At 46.6% G+C, this 23886-nt stretch overlaps 1 protein-coding gene across 1 annotated transcript in view; it reads left to right on the top strand.

The window, feature by feature from the left end:
* The window catches only part of LOC143816267 (uncharacterized), a 657854-nt gene that overhangs the window by 246383 nt on the left and 387585 nt on the right, over positions 1–23886 (top strand). Inside the window, exon 33 of the mRNA XM_077296442.1 lies at positions 23093–23310. Coding sequence (XP_077152557.1) covers positions 23093–23310 — 218 coding nt within the window. The remainder of the gene's footprint in view (positions 1–23092; positions 23311–23886) is intronic.

The raw sequence follows: 23886 nt of genomic DNA, 5'->3' as shown, positions 1-23886 counted from the left end.
CCCAGTTGATAATAATTTTTTCATCTCTAATTATTTAACCCTTGTCAAAAAGAAGGTAGTAAGAAATGCTATGCAGATAGGTGCACATACAGAAAGCAAAATTTTGCAGCAGTTCGCAGTATAGATGTCGAGTGTACAGCTGAAAAATTGGACTATTAAAACACTTGCGCAAAAACACACATGCAGAGTTAAATGTCTACATTTTGAAAACATTTTGAAAAAAATTCAACTTCCTTCTCAAAAATGACATGATAAGAAATGCTAGGAAGTTACACATCCAAAAAGCCAACACCTGCAACAAGGCACTGAATTGGTGTTACTGTACATACACAAATGTAAAGTTTGGTTGGCAAAACAGATGTGTAATACAAATTGACATGCACAATTTGTGAAGTAGACAATTGCAGCTTCACAAAAAGAATGGCACAAGAAATGTAGAAACTCAGTGCAGTCACTTGCAACTAGCAAGCACACCATCTCTAACTGACACTGTTTTCAGATTTTTGTTTTTGTAAAAATATTATGCTAACTTGCTTCTGCCTGATGGCAATCAGGCTCCAAAATACAAGTAACCAAAATCTGAGGCAGCCCGTTCCTCATTCAAAGTTAGAAAACTATTTATTCCGTGCCCAAGGTATGCAGTGAGCCCTTCTCAAGTGTTTATTTAGTGTTAAAGCTGAAACATGGCATATCATGGAAATGGAATCATTTTCTAAGTTTTCATTAAAGAACGTGCTGCCCTAATTTTTGCTACATAAATTTCTACATATATCTATAGTGTAATATATATATGTATATATATATATATATATATATATATATATATACAGTGCCTAAAAGTAGTATTCAACCCCCTGCAGATTTTGCAGGTTTAATAAGATGGAAATAAGTTAGAGCCTTCAAACTTCAAACAAGAGCAGGATTTATTAACAGATGCATAAATCTTACAAACCAAAAAGTTTTGTTGCTCAGTTAAATTTTTATAAATTAAAAGTGTGGGTCAATTATTCTTCAACCCCTATGTTTAATATTTTGTGGAATAACCTTTGTTTGCAATTACAGCTAATAATCGTCTTTTATAAGACCTGATCAGGCCGGCACAGGTCTCTGGAGTTATCTTGGCCCACTCCTCCATGCAGATCTTCTCCAAGTTATCTAGGTTCTTTGGGTGTCTCATGTGGACTTTAATCTTGAGCTCCTTCCACAAGTTTTCAATTGGGTTAAGGTCAGGAGACTGACTAGGCCACTGCAACACCTTGATTTTTTGCCTCTTGAACCAGGCCTTGGTTTTCTTGGCTGTGTGCTTTGGGTCGTTGTCTTGTTGGAAGATGAAATGACGACCCAGCTTAAGATCCTTGATGGAGGAGTGGAGGTTCTTGGCTAAAATCTCCAGGTAAGCCGTGCTATCCATCTTCCCATGGATGCGGACCAGATGGCCAGGCCCCTTGGCTGAGAAACAGCCCCACAGCATGATGCTGCCACCACCATGCTTGACTGTAGGGATGGTATTCTTGGGGTCGTATGCAGTGCCATCCAGTCTCCAAACGTCACGTGTGTGGTTGGCACCAAAGATCTCGATCTTGGTCTCATCAGACCAGAGAACCTTGAACCAGTCAGTCTCAGAGTCCTCCAAGTGATCATGAGCAAACTGTAGACGAGCCTTGACATGACGCTTTGAAAGTAAAGGTACCTTACGGGCTCGTCTGGAACGGAGACCATTGCGGTGGAGTACGTTACTTATGGTATTGACTGAAACCAATGTCCCCACTGCCATGAGATCTTCCCGGAGCTCCTTCCTTGTTGTCCTTGGGTTAGCCTTGACTCTTCGGACAAGCCTGGCCTCGGCACGGGAGGAAACTTTCAAAGGCTGTCCAGGCCGTGGAAGGCTAACAGTAGTTCCATAAGCCTTCCACTTCCGGATGATGCTCCCAACAGTGGAGACAGGTAGGCCCAACTCCTTGGAAAGGGTTTTGTACCCCTTGCAAGCCTTGTGACCCTCCACGATCTTGTCTCTGATGGCCTTGGAATGCTCCTTTGTCTTTACCATGTTGACCATGTATGAGGGCTGTTCACAAGTTTGGGGAGGGTCTTAAATAGTCAGAAAAGGCTGGAAAAAGAGATAACTAATCCAAACATGTGAAGCTCATTGTTCTTTGTGCCTGAACTACTTCTTAATACTTTAGGGGAACCAAACAGAATTCTGGGGGTTGAGGGGTTGAATAATAAATGACGCTCTGAAAAAACGTTTCTCAATTTAAAAAAAAAATAAACAAAGAAATAACATTCTTTTTTGCTGCAGTGCATTTCACACTTCCAGGCTGATCTACAGTCCAAATGTCACAATGCCAAGTTAATTCCAAATGTGTAAACCTGCTAAATCTGCAGGGGGTTGAATACTACTTGTAGGCACTGTATATATATATATATATATATATATATATATATATATATATATATATATATATATATATATATATATATATACAGGGGTTGGACAAAATAATGGAAACACCTCGAAATATCAACAAAAGTTAGTTTAATATGGTGTAGGTCCACCTTTTGCAGTGATTACAGCCTCAATTCTCCGAGGTATGGGTTCATACATGGTGTGAATTGTTTCCAAAGGAATTTTAGCCCATTCTGCAGTTAAAACACCCTCCAGTTCTTTGAGCGACGATAGCAGTGGAAATCGACATCTAACTTGAATCTCTCAAATCGACCATAAATGCTTAATAATGTTGAGGTCTGGGGATTGAGGGGGCCAGATGAGATGCTCAACTTCATTAGAATGTTCCTCGTGCCATGCTTGAACGATTCTAGCTGTATGAATTGGTGCATTATCATCCTGAAAGATGGCGTTCCCCTCCGGGAACAGTGCTTGAACCATTGGATGCACTTGGTTGCCCAAAATGCCTAAATAATCTCAGCTGTTAATTCTTCCATGAAGGGATATCATTCGCCTAATGGATCTCCACGAAATAGCACCCCAGATCATCACAGAACCTCCGCCATGTTTTACGGTTGGGAGAAGGCAGTCTGGATGGAATGCTTCTTTCGGCTATCTCCAAATGTACACTAGGCCGGAGGTCGGAAATAGGGTAAACGATGATTCTTCTGAGAATATCACGTTTCCACTGCTCGAGGGACCAATTCTGGAGGTTTCTACTCCACTCTAAATGCTTGGAAACATTTGTCATTGAGAGCAGCTGTTTTCTAATTGCAGCTCTTCCGTGGAAGCCAGATTTGTGCAGCTCCCGACGAACAGTTTTCGTGGAAACTGGGTTCTATAGGTGTTCATTGAGCTCAGCAGTGATTTTCTGAGCCGTGGTCTTGCGATCCTTTCTCACAATTTGCTTTAGAGTCCGACGGTCTCTCTCAGTCAACTTCGACGTTCGGCCAGACCTGTGCTTTGCTGTGGACATTTTTCCTTCTCTTTCAAACGCAGTAATTACTTTGGAGACAGTACCTCTTCCTCTTAACACGCCAAGCATTCGGGCACTTTCTGTTACACTAGCGCCTGCCATACGAGCACCAACAATTTGGACTCTTTGAAAATCCGAGAGGTCTGCCATTGGTATCAGGTTCTCATCAATGTACTTACAATTCAGCAAAGCAAACAGTTAATTTGCATACACATATCACGTAACACAAATAATCAACTACAAAACATTACCATATGTCACGGTTTGCATGTTTCTAACATGTTCGAAGATTATGATGCCAAAAGGTTAGGTGTTTCCATTATTTTGTCCAACCCCTGTATATGCTTAAAGGATTTGTCCACTAATAGGGCAACCCATTCTTAAATCCCACATTTCCCAATGTAAAATAAAACGCCTTATACTCGCCTCCTGTGATTGCACTGTTGCAATAATGTCAGTGCCGAGTTTCCTGAGGATTGAGCGACATTGTTATGCCATGTGAGCCCGGCAGCCAAATAGCAGCCGATATTGGGCTGTGGTGCTCTCACGTCCTTCAGATGAACCTCGGACATCTAGAAGAGGTGTGAATGATGCCGGGACAGGAGGTGAATATAAGGTATTTTTGTTTTATAAGGGGAAGTAGAGTAATTAGTTGTCCAAATAGTGGACAACCCTTTTAAGGAGCCATAATGCAATTTGGACTCCAGCAGCATGATCACTACCTGAGATACTATGGTATGATCCTGTGCTAGGAGATGACAGAACACACATCTGCATTATAGAATATTGCTTAGATGCACGTGCAGACACAAAACTTACTAATCAACAGTATAAGTGGGTTAAATGATAATAACTAGTATGATGTCTTTCCATTACCATGCTTTATTGGTGAACATGTATTGGCACCTCGCTTGGTGCAAAGGAAAAGTGTCTGTCTATGTCTTACAGAAAAGATATATATCTTGGTACCGTTGTAACAGGCCAGATTAACCCCCCCACCCAGAATATAACCGGGGATAAAGTGGCCTAGGCCAGATTATAACCCGGGTATATTCTGGCCTTGCCCAAACTATACCCCGGGGTACAAATTGGACTAGTCCAGATTATACCCCTCCAGGTCAGAATATACCCCAGCTGCTGTGGATCAGATTTTTCAGCCTTTGAAAACCATTGAGTGATATAATCAATAATGGAGCCCCAGGCAGCAAACGGGGCCCCAGGCAGCGCACAAGGCCCCAGGCAGCACATAGGGCCCCAGGCAGCACACAGGCGCCCCAGGCAACGCACAGGGCCCTTGGCAGAGTACAGGGCCCCAGGCAGCACACAGGGGCCCCAGGGAGCACATAGGGCCCCAGGCAGTGCACGGGGCCACAGGCAGCGCACAGGACCCCAGGCAGCCCACAGGGCCCCAGGCAGCGCACAGGGGCTTCAGGCAGCACACGGGGCCCCTGGCAGAACACAGGGCCCCAGGCAGCGCACAGGGCCCCAGGCAGCACACAGGGGCCCCAGGCAGCCCACAAGGCCCCAGGCAGCCCAAAGGGCTCCAGGCAGCACACAAGGGCCTCAGGCAGCACACAAGGGCCTCAGGCAGCACACAGGCGCACCAGGCAACGCACAGGGCCCTTGGCAGAGTACAGGGCCCCAGGCAGCACACAGGGGCCCCAGGGAGCACATAGGGCCCCAGGCAGTGCACGGGGCCACAGGCAGCGCACAGGACCCCAGGCAGCCCACAGGGCCCCAGGCAGCGCACAGGGGCCTCAGGCAGCACACGGGGCCCCTGGCAGAACACAGGGCCCCAGGCAGCGCACAGGGCCCCAGGCAGCACACAGGGGCCCCAGGCAGCCCACAAGGCCCCAGGCAGCCCAAAGGGCTCCAGGCAGCACACAAGGGCCTCAGGCAGCACACAGGGCCCCAGGCAGCACAGATGGGCCCTAGGAAGAGCACAGGGGCCCCAGGCAGCACACAGGGCCCCAGGCAGCACAGATTGGCCCTAGGAAGAGCACAGGGGCCCCAGGCAGTGCACAGGGGCCTCAGGCAGCACACGGGGCCCCAGGCAGCGCATAGGGCCCCAGGCAGAGCACAGGGGCCCAAGGCAGCACACAGGGCCCCAGGCAGCACAGAGGGGCCCCAGGAAGAGCACAGGGGCCCCAGGCAGCGCACAGGGCAACAGGCAGCACAGAGGGGCCTCAGGCAGCACAGAGGGGCCCCAGGAAAAGCACAGGGGCCACAGGAAGTGCACGGGGCCCCAGGCAGTGCACAGGGCAACAGGCAGCACAGAGGGGCCCCAGGCAGCACAGAGGGGCCCCAGGAAGAGCACAGGGGCCACAGGAAGTGCACGGGGTTCCAAACAGCATACGGGGCCCCAGGCAGCGCACACGACCCCAGGCAGCCCACAGTAACCCCAGGCAGCCCATAGGGCCCCAGGCAGCACACAGGGCTCCAGGCAGCCCACAGGAGCCCCAGGCAGCCCACAGGGGGTCCCAGATAGTGCACAGGGGGCAGTGTTGTGAATCTGCTTTTGGGCTCCTTCTGGTGGTGGCTAGTGGTACTGGTGACTCGGGTGCGTTTTCTTTCTCAGTTCACCTGTTTTCATCAGTAGTGGGGAGTTCCTATTTATTCCTGCTCTTCAGTCATTGCCTTGCCGGCCATCAATGTAACCAGAGCCTTTCTGTTGCATGTTCCTGCTCCTAGACTACTGATCAGCTAAGTTGGACTCTTTGTCCTAAGTTTGTTTGCATTTTTTGTTCCAGTTTACAGTTATATCATTCTCTGTAGCTGGAAGCTCTTGTGGGCTGAAATTACCATCAATATATGTGGAGGGCTTCTGTCTCCTTTTTGGGGGAATTTCCCTAGAGGTAAGCCAGGTCTGTTTTTTCCTCTACTAGGGTTAGTTAGTCCTCCGGCTGGCGAGAGACGTCTAGGGATAAAACGTAGGTACGCCCCCCGGCCACTATTAGTTGTGTGGTAGGTTTAGCTCACGGTCAGCTCGAGATTCCATCAGCCAAGAGCTCGTCCGTTATTTATGTGTCCTGACGTTCCCCTGCCATTGGGAACCATGACAGTATGGCCGGCCAAGTGTTAAAACTGTTGGCAGAAGAAAGGAGAGAAAAAGAAGTCTGCAAATTTTTTTTTTTTTTTTTTCCTTGGTGCTTGCTCTATAGTTGAATCAGTTGCATTTCAGCTCTAATTGCAGTCTTTGTCTCCCTCTCCTTCTAACCCTTGAATGGCTCTGATCTCACCTGCTTAAAATGGATCTTCAGAGTTTGGCTATAGGTTTGAATAATCTTGCCACAAAAGTTCAAGATTTACAGGATTTTGTTATACATGCTCCTATATCTGAACCTAGAATTCCTATACCAGAATTTTTCTCCGGAGATAGATCTCATTTTTTGAATTTCAAATATAATTGTAAATTATTTCTTTCTCTGAGACCTCGCTCCGCTGGAGATCCCGCACAGCAGGTTAAGATTGTAATTTCCTTGCTGCGAGGTGACCCTCAAGATTGGGCTTTTGCATTGGCACCAGGGGATCCTGCGTTGCTCAATGTGGATGCATTTTTTCTGGCTTTGGGGTTGCTTTATGAGGAACCTAATTTAGAGATTCAGGCTGAAAAGGCCTTGATGGCCCTGTCTCAAGGGCAAGATGAAGCTGAAATATACTGCCAAAAATTTCGTAAATGGTCTGTGCTTACTCAGTGGAATGAGTGCGCTTTGGCGGCGAATTTCAGAGAGGGTCTCTCTGATGCCATTAAGGATGTTATGGTGGGGTTCCCTGCGCCTACAGGTCTGAATGAGTCCATGACAATGGCTATTCAGATTGATAGGCGTTTGCGGGAGCGTAAACCTGTGCACCATTTGGCGGTGTCTGTCATGAATCCCCAATGGCTAGGGATAGCACAGGACAAGCAAAGTATAACAAATATCGGACGAGCTCTAGGGTGATGGAACCTGGGCTGACCGCTGCCCTACGCCTGACAAACGCAACTAGAGATAGCCAGGGAGCGTTCCTACGTTGGTTCTAGACGCCACGCACCAGCCTAAGAGCTAACTAGTACTGCAGAGAAAACAAGACCTCACTTGCCTCCAGAGGAATTAACCCCAAAGGTATAGTTGCCCCCCACATATATTGACGGTGAAATGAGAGGAAGGCACACACATAGAGATGATGTATATAGCTTTAGCAAATAGAGGCCCGCTGAAAACTAGAAAGCAGAATGATACAAAAGGGGACTGAGCGGTCAGCAAAAAACCCTAATCAAAAAAACCATCCTGAGATTACAAGAACCCATGTGCCAACTCATGGCACATGGGGAGAACCTCAGTCCACTAGAGCAACCAGCTAGCATAGAGACATTCTAAGCAAGCTGGACCAAAAACCAAACAACTGAAAATCAGCACTTAGCTTATCCTGAAAGATCTGGGAGCAGGTAGGCAGGAACCAAACAGAGCACATCTGAACACATTGATAGCCGGCAAGGGAAATGACAGAAAGGCCAGGTAAAATAGGAAACACCCAGCCTCTGATGGACAGGTGGAAACCAAAGGCCGCAACCCACCAAAGTCACCCAGTACCAGCAGTAACCACCAGAGGGAGCCCACCAACAGAATCCACAACAGTACCCCCCCCTTGAGGAGGGGTCACCGAACCCTCACGAGAACCCCCAGGGCGATCAGGGTGAGCTCTATGGAAGGCGCGGACCAAATCAGTCGCGTGAACATCGGAGGCAACCACCCAGGAATTATCCTCCTGACCATAACCCTTCCACTTAACCAAATACTGGAGTTTGCGTCTGGAAACACGAGAATCCAAGATCTTTTCAACAACATACTCCAATTCTCCCTCCACCAGCACCGGAGCAGGAGGCTCGACCGAAGGAACAACGGGCACCTCATACCTCCGCAACAACGACCGATGGAACACATTATGAATAGCAAACGATGCTGGGAGATCCAAACGAAAAGATACAGGGTTAAGAATCTCCGAGATCCTATAAGGACCGATGAACCGAGGCTTGAACTTAGGAGAAGAGACCTTCATAGGGACAAAACGAGAAGACAACCACACCAAGTCCCCAACAAGAAGTCGGGGACCCACGCGGCGACGGTGATTAGCAAACTGCTGAGTCTTCTCCTGAGATAACTTCAAATTGTCCACCACCTGATTCCAAATCTGATGTAGCCTGTCCACCACCACGTCCACTCCAGGACAATCCGAAGATTCCCCCTGACCAGAGGAAAAACGAGGATGAAACCCCGAATTACAAAAAAAGGAGAGACCAACGTGGCAGAACTAGCCCGATTATTAAGAGCAAATTCGGCCAGTGGCAAAAAAGCAACCCAGTCATCCTGATCAGCAGAAACAAAACACCTCAAATAAGTTTCCAAGGTCTGATTAGTTCGCTCCGTCTGGCCATTCGTCTGAGGATGGAATGCAGACGAGAAAGACAAATCAATGCCCATCTTGGCACAAAACGTCCACCAAAATCTAGACACAAACTGGGATCCCCTGTCAGAAACGACACTCTCCGGAATCCCATGCAAACGAACCACGTTCTGAAAAAACAAAGGAACCAACTAAGAGGAGGAGGGTAACTTAGGCAAGGGCACCAAATGAACCATCTTAGAAAAGCGGTCACACACAACCCAGATAACGGACATTTTCTGTGAAACCGGGAGATCAGAAATAAAATCCATGGAAATGTGCGTCCAAGGCCTCTTCGGGATGGGCAAAGATAACAACAACCCACTAGCCCGTGAACAGCAAGGCTTAGCTCGAGCACACACTTCACAAGACTGCACAAAGGTACGCACATCCCTAGACAAGGAAGGCCACCAAAAAGACCTGGCCACCAAATCTCTTGTACCAAATATTCCAGGATGACCAGCCAACACAGAAGAATGGACCTCGGAGATGACTCTACTGGTCCAATCATCCGGAACAAACAGTCTTTCTGGAGGACATCGATCCGGTTTATCCACCTGAAACTCCTGCAATGCGCGTCGCAAGTCTGGGGATACGGCGGACAATATTACCCCATCCCTAAGGATACCAGCAGGCCCAGTGTCTCCAGGAGAATCAGGCACAAAACTCCTGGAAAGAGCATCTGCCTTCACATTCTTTGAACCTGGCAGGTATGAAACCACGAAATTGAAATGAGAAAAAAATAATGACCAAAGAGCCTGTCTAGGATTCAAACACCTGGCAGACTCAAGGTAAATGAGATTCTTGTGATCAGTCAAGACCACCACGCGATGTTTAGCACCCTCAAGCCAATGACGCCACTCCTCAAATGCCCACTTCATGGCCAAAAGCTCCCGATTACCCACATCATAATTGCGCTCGGCGGGCGAGAATTTTCTAGAGAAGAAAGCACATGGCTTCGTCACCGAGCCATCAGAACTTCTCTGTGACAAAACCGCCCCCGCTCCAATCTCGGAAGCATCAACCTCCACCTGAAAAGGAAGTGAAACATCTGGTTGACACAACACAGGAGCAGAAGAAAACCGGCGCTTAAGTTCCCGAAAGGCCTCCACGGCCGCAGGAGACCAATCAGCAACATCAGCACCCTTTTTAGTCAAATCAGTCAAAGGTTTAACAATACTGGAAAAATTAGCAATGAACCGACGATAAAAATTAGCAAACCCCAAGAACTTCTGAAGGCTCTTAACAGATGTAGGTTGTGTCCAGTCACAAATAGCCTGAACCTTAACGGGATCCATCTCAATAGTAGAAGGAGAAAAAATGTACCCCAAAAAAGAAATCTTCTGGACTCCGAAGAGACACTTTGAGCCCTTCACAAACAGAGAATTGGCCCGCAAAACCTGAAACACCTTCCTGACCTGTAGAACATGAGACTCCCAGTCATCAGAAAACACCAAAATATCATCCAAATACACAATCATAAACTTATCCAGATATTCACGGAAAATATTGTGCATAAAGGACTGAAAGACTGACGGAGCATTGGAGAGTCCAAAAGGCATTACCAAATACTCAAAATGGCCCTCAGGCGTATTAAATGCGGTTTTCCACTCATCACCCTGTTTTATCCGCACCAGATTATACGCACCACGAAGATCTATTTTAGTGAACCACCTAGCCCCCTTAATGCGAGCAAACAAATCAGTAAATAATGGCAATGGATACTGGTATTTGACTGTAATCTTATTCAGAAGGCGATAATCTATACAAGGCCTCAGGGAACCATCTTTTTTTGCCACGAAAAAAAAACCTGCTCCCAGAGGGGACGAAGATGGACGAATATGTCCCTTTTCCAAGGACTCCTTAATATAATTCCGCATAGCAGTATGCTCTGGCAGTGACAGATTAAATAAACGACCCTTAGGGAACTTACTGCCAGGAATCAATTCTATAGCACAGTCACACTCTCTATGAGGAGGGAGCGAATTGAGCTTAGGCTCCTCAAAAACATCCTTATAATCTGACAAAAACGCAGGGATCTCCGAAGGAGTCGATGAAGCGATAGAAATCGGAGGTGCATCATCATGAACCCCCTGACATCCCCAGCTTAGTACAGACATTGTTTTCCAGTCCAGGACAGGATTATGAGTTTGTAACCATGGCAGACCAAGCACTAATACATCATGTAAATTATACAGTACAAGGAAGCGAATCACCTCCTGATGAACGGGAGTCATGCGCATGGTCACTTGTGTCCAATACTGCGGTTTATTCATAGCCAATGGTGTAGAATCAATTCCTTTCAGAGGAATAGGAACTTCCAGAGGCTCTAGACTAAAACCGCAGCGTTTAGCAAATGACCAATACATAAGACTCAGGGCAGCGCCTGAATCCACATAGGCATCGACGGAAATGGAAGACAGTGAAAAAATCAGAGTCACAGACAAAATGAACTTAGACTGCAGAGTATCAATGGCAAAAGATTTATCAACCCTTCTTGTGCGTTTAGAGCATGCTGATATAACATGAGCTGAATCACCACAATAAAAACACAAACCATTTTTCCGCCTATAATTTTGCCGTTCACTTCTGGACTGAATTCTATCACATTGCATAGTCTCAGGTGCCTGTTCAGAAGACACCGCCAACTGGTGCACGGGTTTGTGCTCCCGTAAACGCCGATCAATCTGAATGGCCATAGCCATAGACTCATTCAGACCTGTAGGCGCAGGGAACCCCACCATAACATCCTTAATGGCCTCAGAAAGACCATTTCTGAAGTTTGCAGCCAGGGCGCACTCATTCCACTGAGTAAGCACCGACCATTTCCGAAATTTCTGACAATATATTTCCGCTTCATCATGCCCCTGAGAGAGGGCTAATAAAGCCTTTTCAGCCTGAATCTCTAGGTTAGGTTCCTCATAGAGCAATCCCAAGGCCAGAAAAAACGCATCCACACTGAGCAACGCAGGATCCCCTGGTGCCAATGCAAATGCCCAATTCTGAGGGTCGCCCCGTAGGAACGATATAACAATCTTGACCTGTTGAGCAGGGTCTCCAGAGGAGCGAGATTTCAAAGAGAGAAACAATTTACAATTGTTCCTGAAATTCAGGAAGGTAGATCTATCTCCAGAAAAAAACTCTGGAATAGGAATTCTAGGTTCAGACATGGGAGTGTGAACAACGAAATCCTGTATGTTTTGAACCTTTGCCGCGAGATTACTCAGGCTTGAAGCCAAACTCTGGACATCCATGATAAACAGCTAAGATCAGAGCCATTCAAGGGTTAAGAGGAGGTAAGAAGCAGCTAGACAGCAATTAAGGGCTAGGCAGCAAAACTCTGAAGGAAAAAAAAAAAAAAAAAAAATTTTCCTTGAACACTTCTTTTCCTCCTGCTTCAGCCCAAACAATTAACACTTTGTGGGCCGGCTTTACTGTCATGAATCCCCAATGGCTAGGGATAGCACAGGACAAGCAAAGTATAACAAATATCGGACGAGCTCTAGGGTGATGGAACCTGGGCTGACCGCTGCCCTACGCCTGACAAACGCAACTAGAGATAGCCAGGGAGCGTTCCTACGTTGGTTCTAGACGCCACGCACCAGCCTAAGATCTAACTAGTACTGCAGAGAAAACAAGACCTCACTTGCCTCCAGAGGAATTAACCCCAAAGGTATAGTTGCCCCCCACATATATTGACGGTGAAATGAGAGGAAGGCACACACATAGAGATGATGTATATAGCTTTAGCAAATAGAGGCCCGCTGAAAACTAGAAAGCAGAATGATACAAAAGGGGACTGAGCGGTCAGCAAAAAACCCTAATCAAAAAAACCATCCTGAGATTACAAGAACCCATGTGCCAACTCATGGCACATGGGGAGAACCTCAGTCCACTAGAGCAACCAGCTAGCATAGAGACATTCTAAGCAAGCTGGACCAAAAACCAAACAACTGAAAATCAGCACTTAGCTTATCCTGAAAGATCTGGGAGCAGGTAGGCAGGAACCAAACAGAGCACATCTGAACACATTGATAGCCGGCAAGGGAAATGACAGAAAGGCCAGGTAAAATAGGAAACACCCAGCCTCTGATGGACAGGTGGAAACCAAAGGCCGCAACCCACCAAAGTCACCCAGTACCAGCAGTAACCACCAGAGGGAGCCCACCAACAGAATCCACAACAGGTGTCTTCTGAGAAGGCGCCAGAGAATATGCAATGTGATAGAATTCTGTCCAGAAGCGAACGGCAGAATTTTAGGCGAAAAAATGGGTTGTGCTTCTATTGTGGTGATTCAACTCATGTTATATCAGCATGCTCTAGACGCACAAAGAAGGTTGATAAGTCTGTTTCAATTGGCACTTTACAGTCTAAGTTTATTCTATCTGTGACCTTGATTTGTTCATTATCGTCAATTACCGCGGACGCCTATGTTGACTCTGGCGCCGCCTTGAGTCTTATGGATTGGTCCTTTGCCAGGCGCTGTGGGTTTAATCTAGAGCCTCTGGAAGTCCCTATACCTCTGAAGGGTATTGATTCTACGCCATTGGCTAGTAATAAACCACAATACTGGACACTAGTGACTATGCGTATGACTCCAGACCATCAGGAGGTGATTCGCTTCCTTGTGTTGTACAATCTACATGATGTTTTGGTGCTCGGATTGCCATGGTTACAATCTCATAATCCAGTCCTTGACTGGAAAGCAATGTCTGTGTTAAGCTGGGGATGTCAGGGGGCTCATGGGGACGCACCTTTGGTTTCCATTTCATCATCTATTCCCTCTGAGATTCCGGCATTTTTGTCTGATTATCATGATGTTTTTGAGGAGCCTAAGCTTGGTTCACTCCCTCCTCACAGAGATTGCGATTGTACCATAGATCTGATTCCAGGTAGTAAATTTCCAAAGGGTCGTTTGTTTAATTTATCCGTACCTGAATATGTTGCTATGCGAGAGTATATTAACCCCTTCCCGACATGTGACGTAATAGTACGTCACATGTCGGGACCCCCGCTTTGATGTGCGCTCCGGCGGTGAGCGCACATCAAAGTCGCGACATGTCAGCTGTTTTTTACAGCTGACATGTGCGCGCAATAGCGGCGGGTGAAATCGCGATCACCCGCCGCTATTAACTAGTTAAATGCCGCTGTCAAACTCAGACAGCGGCATTTAACTACCGCATCCGGCCGTGCGGCCGGATATGAGCGCATCGCCGACCCCTGTCACATGATCGGGGGTCGGCGATGCTCCTCCATTGTAACCATAGAGGTCCTGGAGACCTCTATGGTTACTGATCGCCGGTGGCTGTGAGCGCCACCCTGTGGTCGGCGCTCACAGCACACCTGCATTTTAGCTACATAACAGCGATCTGATGATCGCTGTTATGTAGCAGAGCCGATCGGGCTGTGCCTGCTTCTAGCCTCCCATGGAGGCTATAGAAGCATGGTAAAAGTTAAAAAAAAAAGTAAAAAAAAATGTGAAAAAAATAAAAAAAATATAAAAGTTTAAATCACCCCCCTTTCGCCCCAATCAAAATAAATCAATAAAAAAAAAGCCCAACCTACACATATTTGGTATCGCCGTGTTCAGAATCGCCCGATCTATCAATAAAAAAAAAGCATTAACCTGATCGCTAAACGGCGTAATGAAAAAAAAAATCGAAACGCCAGATTTACGTTTTTTTGGTCGCCACGACATTGCATTAAAATGCAATAACGGGCGATCAAAAGAACGTATCTGCACCGAAATGCTATCATTAAAAATGCCAGCTCGGCACGCAAAAAATAAGCCCTCACCCGACCCCAGATCACGAAAAATGGAGACGCTACGGGTATTGGAAAATGGCGCAATTTTATTTATTTATTTTTTTGCAAAGTTTGGAATTTTTTTTCACCACTTAGGTAAAAAAGAACCTAGTCATGTTAGGTGTCTATGAACTCGTACTGACCTGGAGAATCATAATGGCAGGTCAGTTTTAGCATTTAGTGAACCTAGCAAAATAGGCAAGCAAAAAACAAGTGTGGGATTGCACTTTTTTTGCAATTTCACTGCACTTGGAATTTTTTTCCCGTTTTCTAGTACACGACATGGTAAAACCAATGATGTCGTTCAAAAGTACAACTCGTCCCGCAAAAAATAAGCCCTCACATGGCCAAATTGACAGAAAAATAAAAAAGTTATGGCTCTGGGAAGGAGGGGAGCGAAAAACGAAAACGGAAAAACGGAAAAAGCTCCGGGGGTGAAGGGGAGTCCCTGGAAAAGGGACATATTCGTCCTTCTTCATCTCCCTTAGGAGCCGGTTTTTTCTTTGTGTCTAAAAAAGATGGCTCTTTGAGGCCGTGTATTGATTATCGACTCTTGAATAAAATTACAGTCAAATATCAGTATCCTTTGCCACTGCTGACTGATTTGTTTGCTCGAATAAAGGGGGCTAAGTGGTTCTCTAAGATTGATCTTCGTGGGGCGTATAATTTGGTGCGAATTAAGCAGGGGGATGAGTGGAAAACCGCATTTAATACGCCCGAGGGCCATTTTGAGTATTTAGTAATGCCTTTTGGTCTTTCAAATGCCCCTTCAGTCTTTCAGTCCTTTATGCATAACATTTTCCGTGAATATTTGGATAAATTTATGATTGTGTATCTGGATGATATTTTGATTTTTTCAGATGACTGGGACTCTCATGTCCAACAAGTCAGGAGGGTTTTTCAGGTTTTGCGGGCTAATTCCTTGTGTGTGAAGGGTTCTAAGTGTATTTTTGGGGTTCAAAAGATTTCTTTTTTGGGGTACATTTTTTCCCCTTCTTCCATTGAGATGGATCCTGTCAAGGTTCGGGCTATTTGTGATTGGACGCAACCTACTTCTCTTAAGAGCCTTCAGAAATTCTTGGGCTTTGCTAATCTTTATCGTCGATTTATAACTGGTTTTTCGGATGTTGCTAAACCTTTGACTGATTTGACTAAAAAGGGTGCTGATGTTGCTGATTGGTCCCCTGCTGCTGTGGAGGCCTTTCGGGAGCTTAAGCGCCGCTTTTCTTCTGCCCCTGTGTTGCGTCAGCCTGATGTTGCTCTTCCTTTTCAGGTTGAGGTCGACGCTTCCGAGATCGGAGCTGGGGCGGTTTTGTCGCAGAAAAGTTCCGACTGCTCCGTGATGAGACCTTGTGCGTTCTTTTCTCGAAAATTTTCGCCCGCCGAGCGAAACTATGATATTGGTAATCGGGAGCTTTTGGCTATGAAGTGGGCTTTTGAGGAGTGGCGTCATTGGCTTGAGGGGGCTAGACATCAGGTGGTGGTATTGACCGATCACAAGAATCTGATTTATCTTGAGTCTGCCAAGCGCCTGAATCCTAGACAGGCGCGCTGGTCGTTGTTTTTCTCTCGGTTTAATTTTGTGGTCTCATACCTACCAGGTTCTAAAAATGTGAAGGCAGATGCCCTTTCTAGGAGTTTTGAGCCTGATTCCCCTGGTGATTCTGAACCTACAGGTATCCTTAAGGATGGGGTGATATTATCTGCTGTTTCCCCAGACCTGCGACGGGCTTTGCAGGAGTTTCAGGCGGATAGACCTGATCGTTGCCCGCCTGGTAGACTGTTTGTTCCTGATGATTGGACCAGTAGAGTCATCTCGGAGGTTCATTCTTCTGCGTTGGCAGGTCATCCTGGAATCTTTGGTACTAGGGATTTGGTGGCTAGGTCCTTCTGGTGGCCTTCCCTGTCTCGAGACGTACGAGTTTTTGTGCAGTCTTGTGATGTTTGTGCTCAGGCCAAGCCTTGTTGTTCTCGGGCTAGCGGATTGTTGTTATCTTTGCCTATTCCGAAGAGGCCTTGGACTCACATCTCTATGGATTTTATTTCTGATCTCCCTGCTTCTCAGAAAATGTCTGTCATCTGGGTGGTGTGTGACCGTTTTTCAAAGATGGTTCATTTGGTACCTTTGCCTAAGTTGCCTTCCTCATCCGAATTGGTCCCTCTGTTTTTTCAAAATGTGGTTCGCTTGCATGGTATTCCGGAAAATATCGTTTCTGACAGGGGGACCCAGTTCGTGTCTAGATTTTGGCGGGCATTCTGTGCTAGGATGGGCATTGATTTGTCTTTTTCGTCTGCGTTCCATCCTCAGACTAATGGCCAGACGGAGCGAACTAATCAGACCTTGGAGACTTATTTGAGGTGTTTTGTGTCTGCGGATTAGGATGACTGGGTTGCCTTTTTGCCGTTGGCAGAGTTTGCCCTCAATAATCGGGCTAGTTCTGCCACTTTGGTTTCTCCTTTCTTTTGCAATTCGGGGTTTCACCCTCGTTTTTCTTCCGGTCAGGTGGAGTCTTCGGATTGTCCTGCAGTGGATACTATGGTGGATAGGTTGCATCGGATTTGGGGACAGGTGGTGGACAATTTGAAGTTGTCCCAGGAGAAGACTCAGCATTTTGCCAACCGCCGTCGTCGTGTTGGTCCTCGTCTTCGTGTTGGGGACTTGGTGTGGTTGTCTTCCCGTTTTGTCCCTATGAGGGTTTCTTCTCCTAAGTTTAAGCCTCGGTTCATCGGTCCTTATAGGATTTTGGAGATTCTTAACCCTGTATCCTTTCGTTTAGACCTTCCGGCATCTTTCGCTATCCATAATGTCTTCCATCGGTCGTTGTTGCGGAGGTATGAGGTGCCGGTTGTTCCTTCTACCGAGCCTCCTGCTCCTGTGCTGGTTGAGGGTGAATTGGAGTATGTTGTGGAGAAAATCTTGGACTCCCGTATTTCCAGACGGAGACTACAATATCTGGTTAAGTGGAAGGGTTATGGTCAAGAAGATAATTCTTGGGTAACTGCTTCTGATGTTCACGCCTCTGATTTGGTTCGTGCCTTTCATAGGGCTCATCCGGATCGCCCTGGTGGTTCTTGTGAGGGTTCGGTGCCCCCTCCTTGAGGGGGGGGTACTGTTGTGAATCTGCTTTTGGGCTCCTTCTGGTGGTGGCTAGTGGTACTGGTGACTCGGGTGTGTTTTCTTTCTCAGTTCACCTGTTTTCATCAGTAGTGGGGAGTTCCTATTTATTCCTGCTCTTCAGTCATTGCCTTGCCGGCCATCAATGTAACCAGAGCCTTTCTGTTGCATGTTCCTGCTCCTAGACTACTGATCAGCTAAGTTGGACTCTTTGTCCTAAGTTTGTTTGCATTTTTTGTTCCAGTTTACAGTTATATCATTCTCTGTAGCTGGAAGCTCTTGTGGGCTGAAATTACCACTCCGGTGTCATGAGTTGACACATGAGTCTTAAAGTAATTTCAGGATGGTATTTTAAAAGGGTTTTCAGCTGACCGTGCAGTTCCCTTTTGTATCTTTCTACTATCTAGTAAGCGGACCTCGCTTTGCTGAACCTACCTTCATACTGCGTATGTCTTTTCCTCTGAACTCACCGTCAATATATGTGGGGGGCTTCTGTCTCCTTTTCGGGGGAATTTCCCTAGAGGTAAGCCAGGTCTGTTTTTTCCTCTACTAGGGTTAGTTAGTCCTCCGGCTGGCGAGAGACGTCTAGGGATAAAACGTAGGTACGCCCCCCGGCCACTATTAGTTGTGTGGTAGGTTTAGCTCACGGTCAGCTCGAGATTCCATCACCCAAGAGCTCGTCCGTTATTTATGTGTCCTGACGTTCCCCTGCCATTGGGAACCATGACAGGGCAGAGACAGTGAGCAAGGGGGTAAGAGATAGCGCACAAGGGGGGAAATAGACAGAGTGCATGTCCCCTGTGCGCTGTCTGGGACCCCCTGTGCGCTATCTGGGACCCACTGTACGCTGTCTGGGACCCCCTTTTCGATGTCTGGGGCCCTGCTCTTGAGTATATCACTCAATCCTGTAAGGCTAGTTTCACATACGCGTACAGCCGTGCGCATGCGTACGCTCTCAGTGAAGCCTTGACCACTGCTGCGTCCCGCCGGTTAAGCTCCACCCACGTTCTTTTCATGGTGCTGCAACACGCGGCGAAGGCAACAAGTTGGATTTTCTTGCGTTCACCGAATCGTCAAAACAACGCATGCGGACGCAAAAGCAAACATCCGCAGGGCCTGCATACCCAATGATAAAGATAGTGTACGCAGGCCGCATGCGGCCGCATGCGTACCTGGGTGGAGCTTAACTGGCGGGCGCGGCAGTGTGCAGGGCTTCACGAAGAGCGTACACAGCCGTGCGCAAATGTGAAACTAGCCTAAGATATCTAGGGCCCCTGTGCGATGTCTGGGGCCCCTGTGCCATGTCTGGGGCCCAGTTCTTGAGTACATCACTCAATGGTTCTCATAAGTGTGAAAAATCTGATCTACAGCAGCAGGGGTATATTCTGGCCCGGAGGAGTATAATCTGGCCTAGGTATAATATACCCATGGTCTATGTTCCTCTAGGGCAGAATATTAGTGTGTTTTTGCTGCTGTAGTGCTACAGTATATATAGATGCACATACACAAACCATATACCATTTCATGCGGCTTTTGTCAGATTTTCATGCAGTCTGCAGCAGATTTCCCTCTTCCACGTGACACGGAGAAATCTGCTGTGCTTCTGCACAAAAAAATCCACATCGTTGGGATGCGGATTTTGATGCAGATTGACTGCTTATTTTTTCCCTGTTGAAAATCAGCAGCAAATCTAGTGCAAGGGAACGGGTGGACTAAACTTATAGCATGTGTTTGAGGCATTACATTGAACTGACAGTAGATGGTGCAGTTCCATCAGTGCATAGTTAATGTTATGTGTTGTAACTTGTTATGTATGTTTCTCCCTGCTCTCTATGATATGCACCTTAAGTTCTCCAGTGTGCGTTCCTATTCAATCCTGATAAGGTATATAAAGTGAACTTGGAACACCTCCAACAAAAAGTTTTTCAGTTTTGACAACAATGGAAGACCAACTATATGATCAGCTTTTGAGATTCTACACTGCAACAGAACAAAAGTACCCCCAGTGGATCTACGATCTACCTCCAGAGAAACGTTCAAATGCCAAGTCCCAGTTTAGACAAACATCTAAGCCATATCGAGCAGAGAAAGGGATAATTTACTATGGAAAAAAGGAGGTTCTCACTAAAAGCCTACTGCCAAATATCCTGAAGGCCTGTCACGACAACCCAACTTCTGGTGGCCATTTTGGCAGAGATAAAACATTTGCCAAAATTTCTGACCGATATTACTGGAAGGGAATGAAGAATGATGTTTACCAACATGTCAAAGCCTGTCAAAAATGTTTTGTCATATGTCCCAAAATCAGCAAAGAAGCTCCACCACTCAACAGTATACCAGTGCCTGGAAAAGTATGGAGCTTAGTTGGGATTGATATGATCGGTCCTCTTCAGGAAACATCAAACGGCAACAAATATATAGTTGCTGTCACTGATCATTTCTCGAAGTGGACTGAAGCAACAGCTGTTCCAGACAAGAGTGCCATGTCAGTAGCAAAATTTTTGTACAACATTATTTGCCGCTTAGGCTGTATTGACACTCTGATTAGCGACCAGGGAAGAGAGTTTGTGAACTCAATCATCGACAACCTGATGGATCATTTTAAAACAGATCACCGCATTTCATCTGCCTACCACCCACAAACAAATGGCCAGTGGAAACATGACAATCGAACACTCAAAGAATCTCTTTCCAAGCTTGTCAGTGACCAAGGAACCAACTGGGACCTTGTGTTTTGTTTGCCTATCACACATCTGTGCATGCCTCAACCAAGTGCACTCCATTTGAAGTCATGTATGGACGAAAGGCTAAGCTTCCTATTGACCTTAATCCATCAGCAAATGACACTGTGGATGTCATGTCTCTTTCAGATGATGCCAACCCTGATGTGCTAAATACACTCACAGCCATTCATAACAGGATCCTCTCAACTGTAAGTACCAACATCCATTCTGCTCAGGAACACCAAAAGTGTGCCTTTGATCGCCGACACAAGAGCAACAAAGAAATCACTGCTGGCACCATTGTTTATATCAAGAATCAATGTCATATTCATCGCATGGGTTCAAAGATGGCACCACGCTGGGTTGGACCCTACTTAGTTGTGGAATCCTTAACCAAGGGACGAGTAAAACTTAAGAATAATAAGACTTGCAAGATACTAAGCAACACCTACCATGCCAGCAACCTTAAGATTTACCAGGATGAAGAGACTTCTCTACCACCCCAGTCCCCTGATGACTGTCCCAGTGACTCTGCCACACAGAAACACCAGCAAACCCACTACCAAGTTCAGGAAGGAAGTATCTTACCACCACTCTTGACCTTACGTTTAATAGGGTTGTGTACTTTGGAGGCACAAGAGATCTTGGATAACCATAGCGTACATATAAAACCAAAGGTGATGGGAACTGCTATTTTCGGGCCATCAGCTATTTCCTGACAGGAACAGAGGACAACTACTCCCTTCTCAGAGCTAAAGTCATCCACCACATGAAAACTGACTTGTCCAAAAAACTACAGGGCGCTACTGTAATCAAGATATGAATGAATATGTGAACACCTCTGGCATCTCTCGTGATGGAGTCTGGGCAACTGATGCTGAAATCATGGCCACAGCAAATCTGTTGAGTTGTGACATCGTCATCCACACCAAAGTTGATGACACCGTGGATTGGTTGACCTATCCCGCAAGCTTCAATCTGCAGTCAACAACATAACATGCACTTTATCTTGAAAACAATCATGATCATTTTAATGTTGTTATTAGTGTTTACTAATCATTTTAATGTTATCAGTGATTACCTTTGAACGTTTATATTGCAGTGTCCTGTCACCAGCCATGTGTACAATTATCAGCCGAAAGCCTCTCTGGAACCAATAATCGCCCCATGTAAAAGTACCTTTATAAGTTGAAGTTTCAGAATGTTATAACTTTTATTATATCCTGAACAGTTTTTTTTATGAACAGTCAAGGTTTTCAGGTTGAAGTAAAAAAAAGTCTGTGTGTTTAGAGTTTTAAACACTAAAATGTTGAAAAATTATGTAATTCTTGAGTATATCACTCAATGCTGCTCATAAACGTGAAAAATCTGATCTTTAATATTCTTTAATCTTTAATATACTCAAGAACGGGGCCACAGACATCACACAGGGGGTCCCAAACAGCGCACATGGGATCCCAGACAGCGCACAGGGGGCAGAGACAGCGCACAGGGGCCCTGCGCACTGTCTCTTCCCCCCTTGCATACTGTCACTTCCCCCTCCCTTGTGCACTGTCTCTGACCCCCTGTGCGCTGCCTGGGGCCCTGTTTGCTGCCTGGGTTCCTGTTCACTGTCTCTTCCCCCCTTGCACGCTGTCTCTTCCCCCTCCCTTGTGCACTGTCTCTTCCACTCCGTGTGCTGCCTGGGGCCTCGTGTGCTGCCAGGGACCCCTGTGTGCTGCCTGGCGCCCTGTGTGATGCCTGGGGCCCCATTCGCTGTCTCTGCCACGTGTGCTGCCTGGGGCCCTAGGTGCTGCCTGGGGCCCCTGTGCACTGCCTGGGGCCCCTGTGTGCTCCCTGGAGCCCATGTGCTGCCTGGGGCCCTGTGTTCTGCCTTGGGCCCCATGTGCTGCCTGGGGCCCTGTGTGCTGCCTGGGGCCCTGTGCGCTGCCTGGGGCCCTGTGCGCTGCCTGGGGCCCCTGTGCGCTGTCTGGGCCCCGTGCTCTGCCTGGGGCCCCGTGTGCTGCCTGGGGCCCTGCGTGCTTCCTGGGGCCCTGTGTGCTTCCTGGGGCCCTGTGTGCTGCCTGGGGCCCCTGTGTGCTGCCGGGGACCTCGTGTGCTGCATGGGTCCCTGTGCGCTGCCTGGGGCCCCTGTGTGCTGCCTGGGGCCCTGTGTGCTGCATGGTGCCCTGTGTTCTGTCTGGGGCCCTGTGCACTGCCTGGGGCCCTGTACATTGCCTGGGGCCCTTGTGCGCTGCCTTGGGCCCCTTTGCACTGCCTGGAGCCCTGTGCGCCTCCTGGGGCACCTGTTTGCTGCCTGGGGCCCCGTGCGCTGCCTGGGGCACCTGTGTTGCTGGGGATTATTTTATTGTCCTCTGATTGGGGTCATCACAACAGAACCAGACCCCAAAGCTTGCAATTTGTTACCATCTTTTCAGTTAGCCATTAAAAGATATCAACAACTGAGGACTATCAATTCTAAATATTTTTCTATCTGTGTCTTAATTTTCTAAGATCTGAACAATAGATTTAAATGAGATACTTTGGTCATGTGTTTTTCAGTTGTTGTTGTTGTCTTTAGAGTTCTAGAATTTTCATTATTTCATAATTTACACCTCATTTTTTAGGGTCTTCCTCAATAATTTCATTTAATGGACATAGACTTCTCTGTGCCGATGACTTCAAACTCTACTTATCTGCCTGTGAACTAGAGCCCCATCTCAACACTGACATCAATTCAGGGACAACTATTATAAATTATAATTTCTCCAAAGGAAGTCTGCTTGAGTTACTGATGATAAGGGCATTTGCAAACCTCCAGCCTCATCTGAGCAGCCAGCTTGATGTGAGTTGTCCGTCGTCATAGACATGTATGCTTGGTTCTTAAAATGTTGAATATTTGTTTCAGATAAATAAATGAGAATTGGTTGTCTTGCTAAACACAAATCCAGCATGATACTTTGAGACCTTACGTCAGTTTTTCTTTTCCAAGTGCTCTCTGTGTTTTTCAAGAGACTGCACTCAGACCAATGCTATTCATTGGGGCGGAGCCAATTTTCTTCACTTGCCGAATCTGCGTGTGAAAAAAAATCGCAGCATGGGCTTAAATTGAACGAGACTCCCCCATTTAAGTCTAGGTGCACAAAATAATTGTATGCCACATGGATATCTGTTTTTTACGGATATATTGCAATTATATAATATAGGAAACTGGTAATAGTCTATTATTATTATTATTATAGATAATAATTAGCTGTTGTATAAAAACATATTGCATGCGGACTGCTCATGGATGGCAAGTGAGAAAAAAAATTGTCATAGTTTTCTGGATGAAACTCAGATGATTTCTTATACGGTCATGTTCATCTGATCTAAGAGTGGTAGCCAGAATATGTAAAAAGTATAAAATAACGACATTTCA

Source organism: Ranitomeya variabilis, chromosome 3 (genome assembly GCF_051348905.1).
Source record: "Ranitomeya variabilis isolate aRanVar5 chromosome 3, aRanVar5.hap1, whole genome shotgun sequence".
In the NCBI taxonomy this organism is placed as follows: Eukaryota; Metazoa; Chordata; class Amphibia; order Anura; family Dendrobatidae; genus Ranitomeya; species Ranitomeya variabilis.
This window is presented reverse-complemented; position numbering and strand designations above follow the sequence as displayed.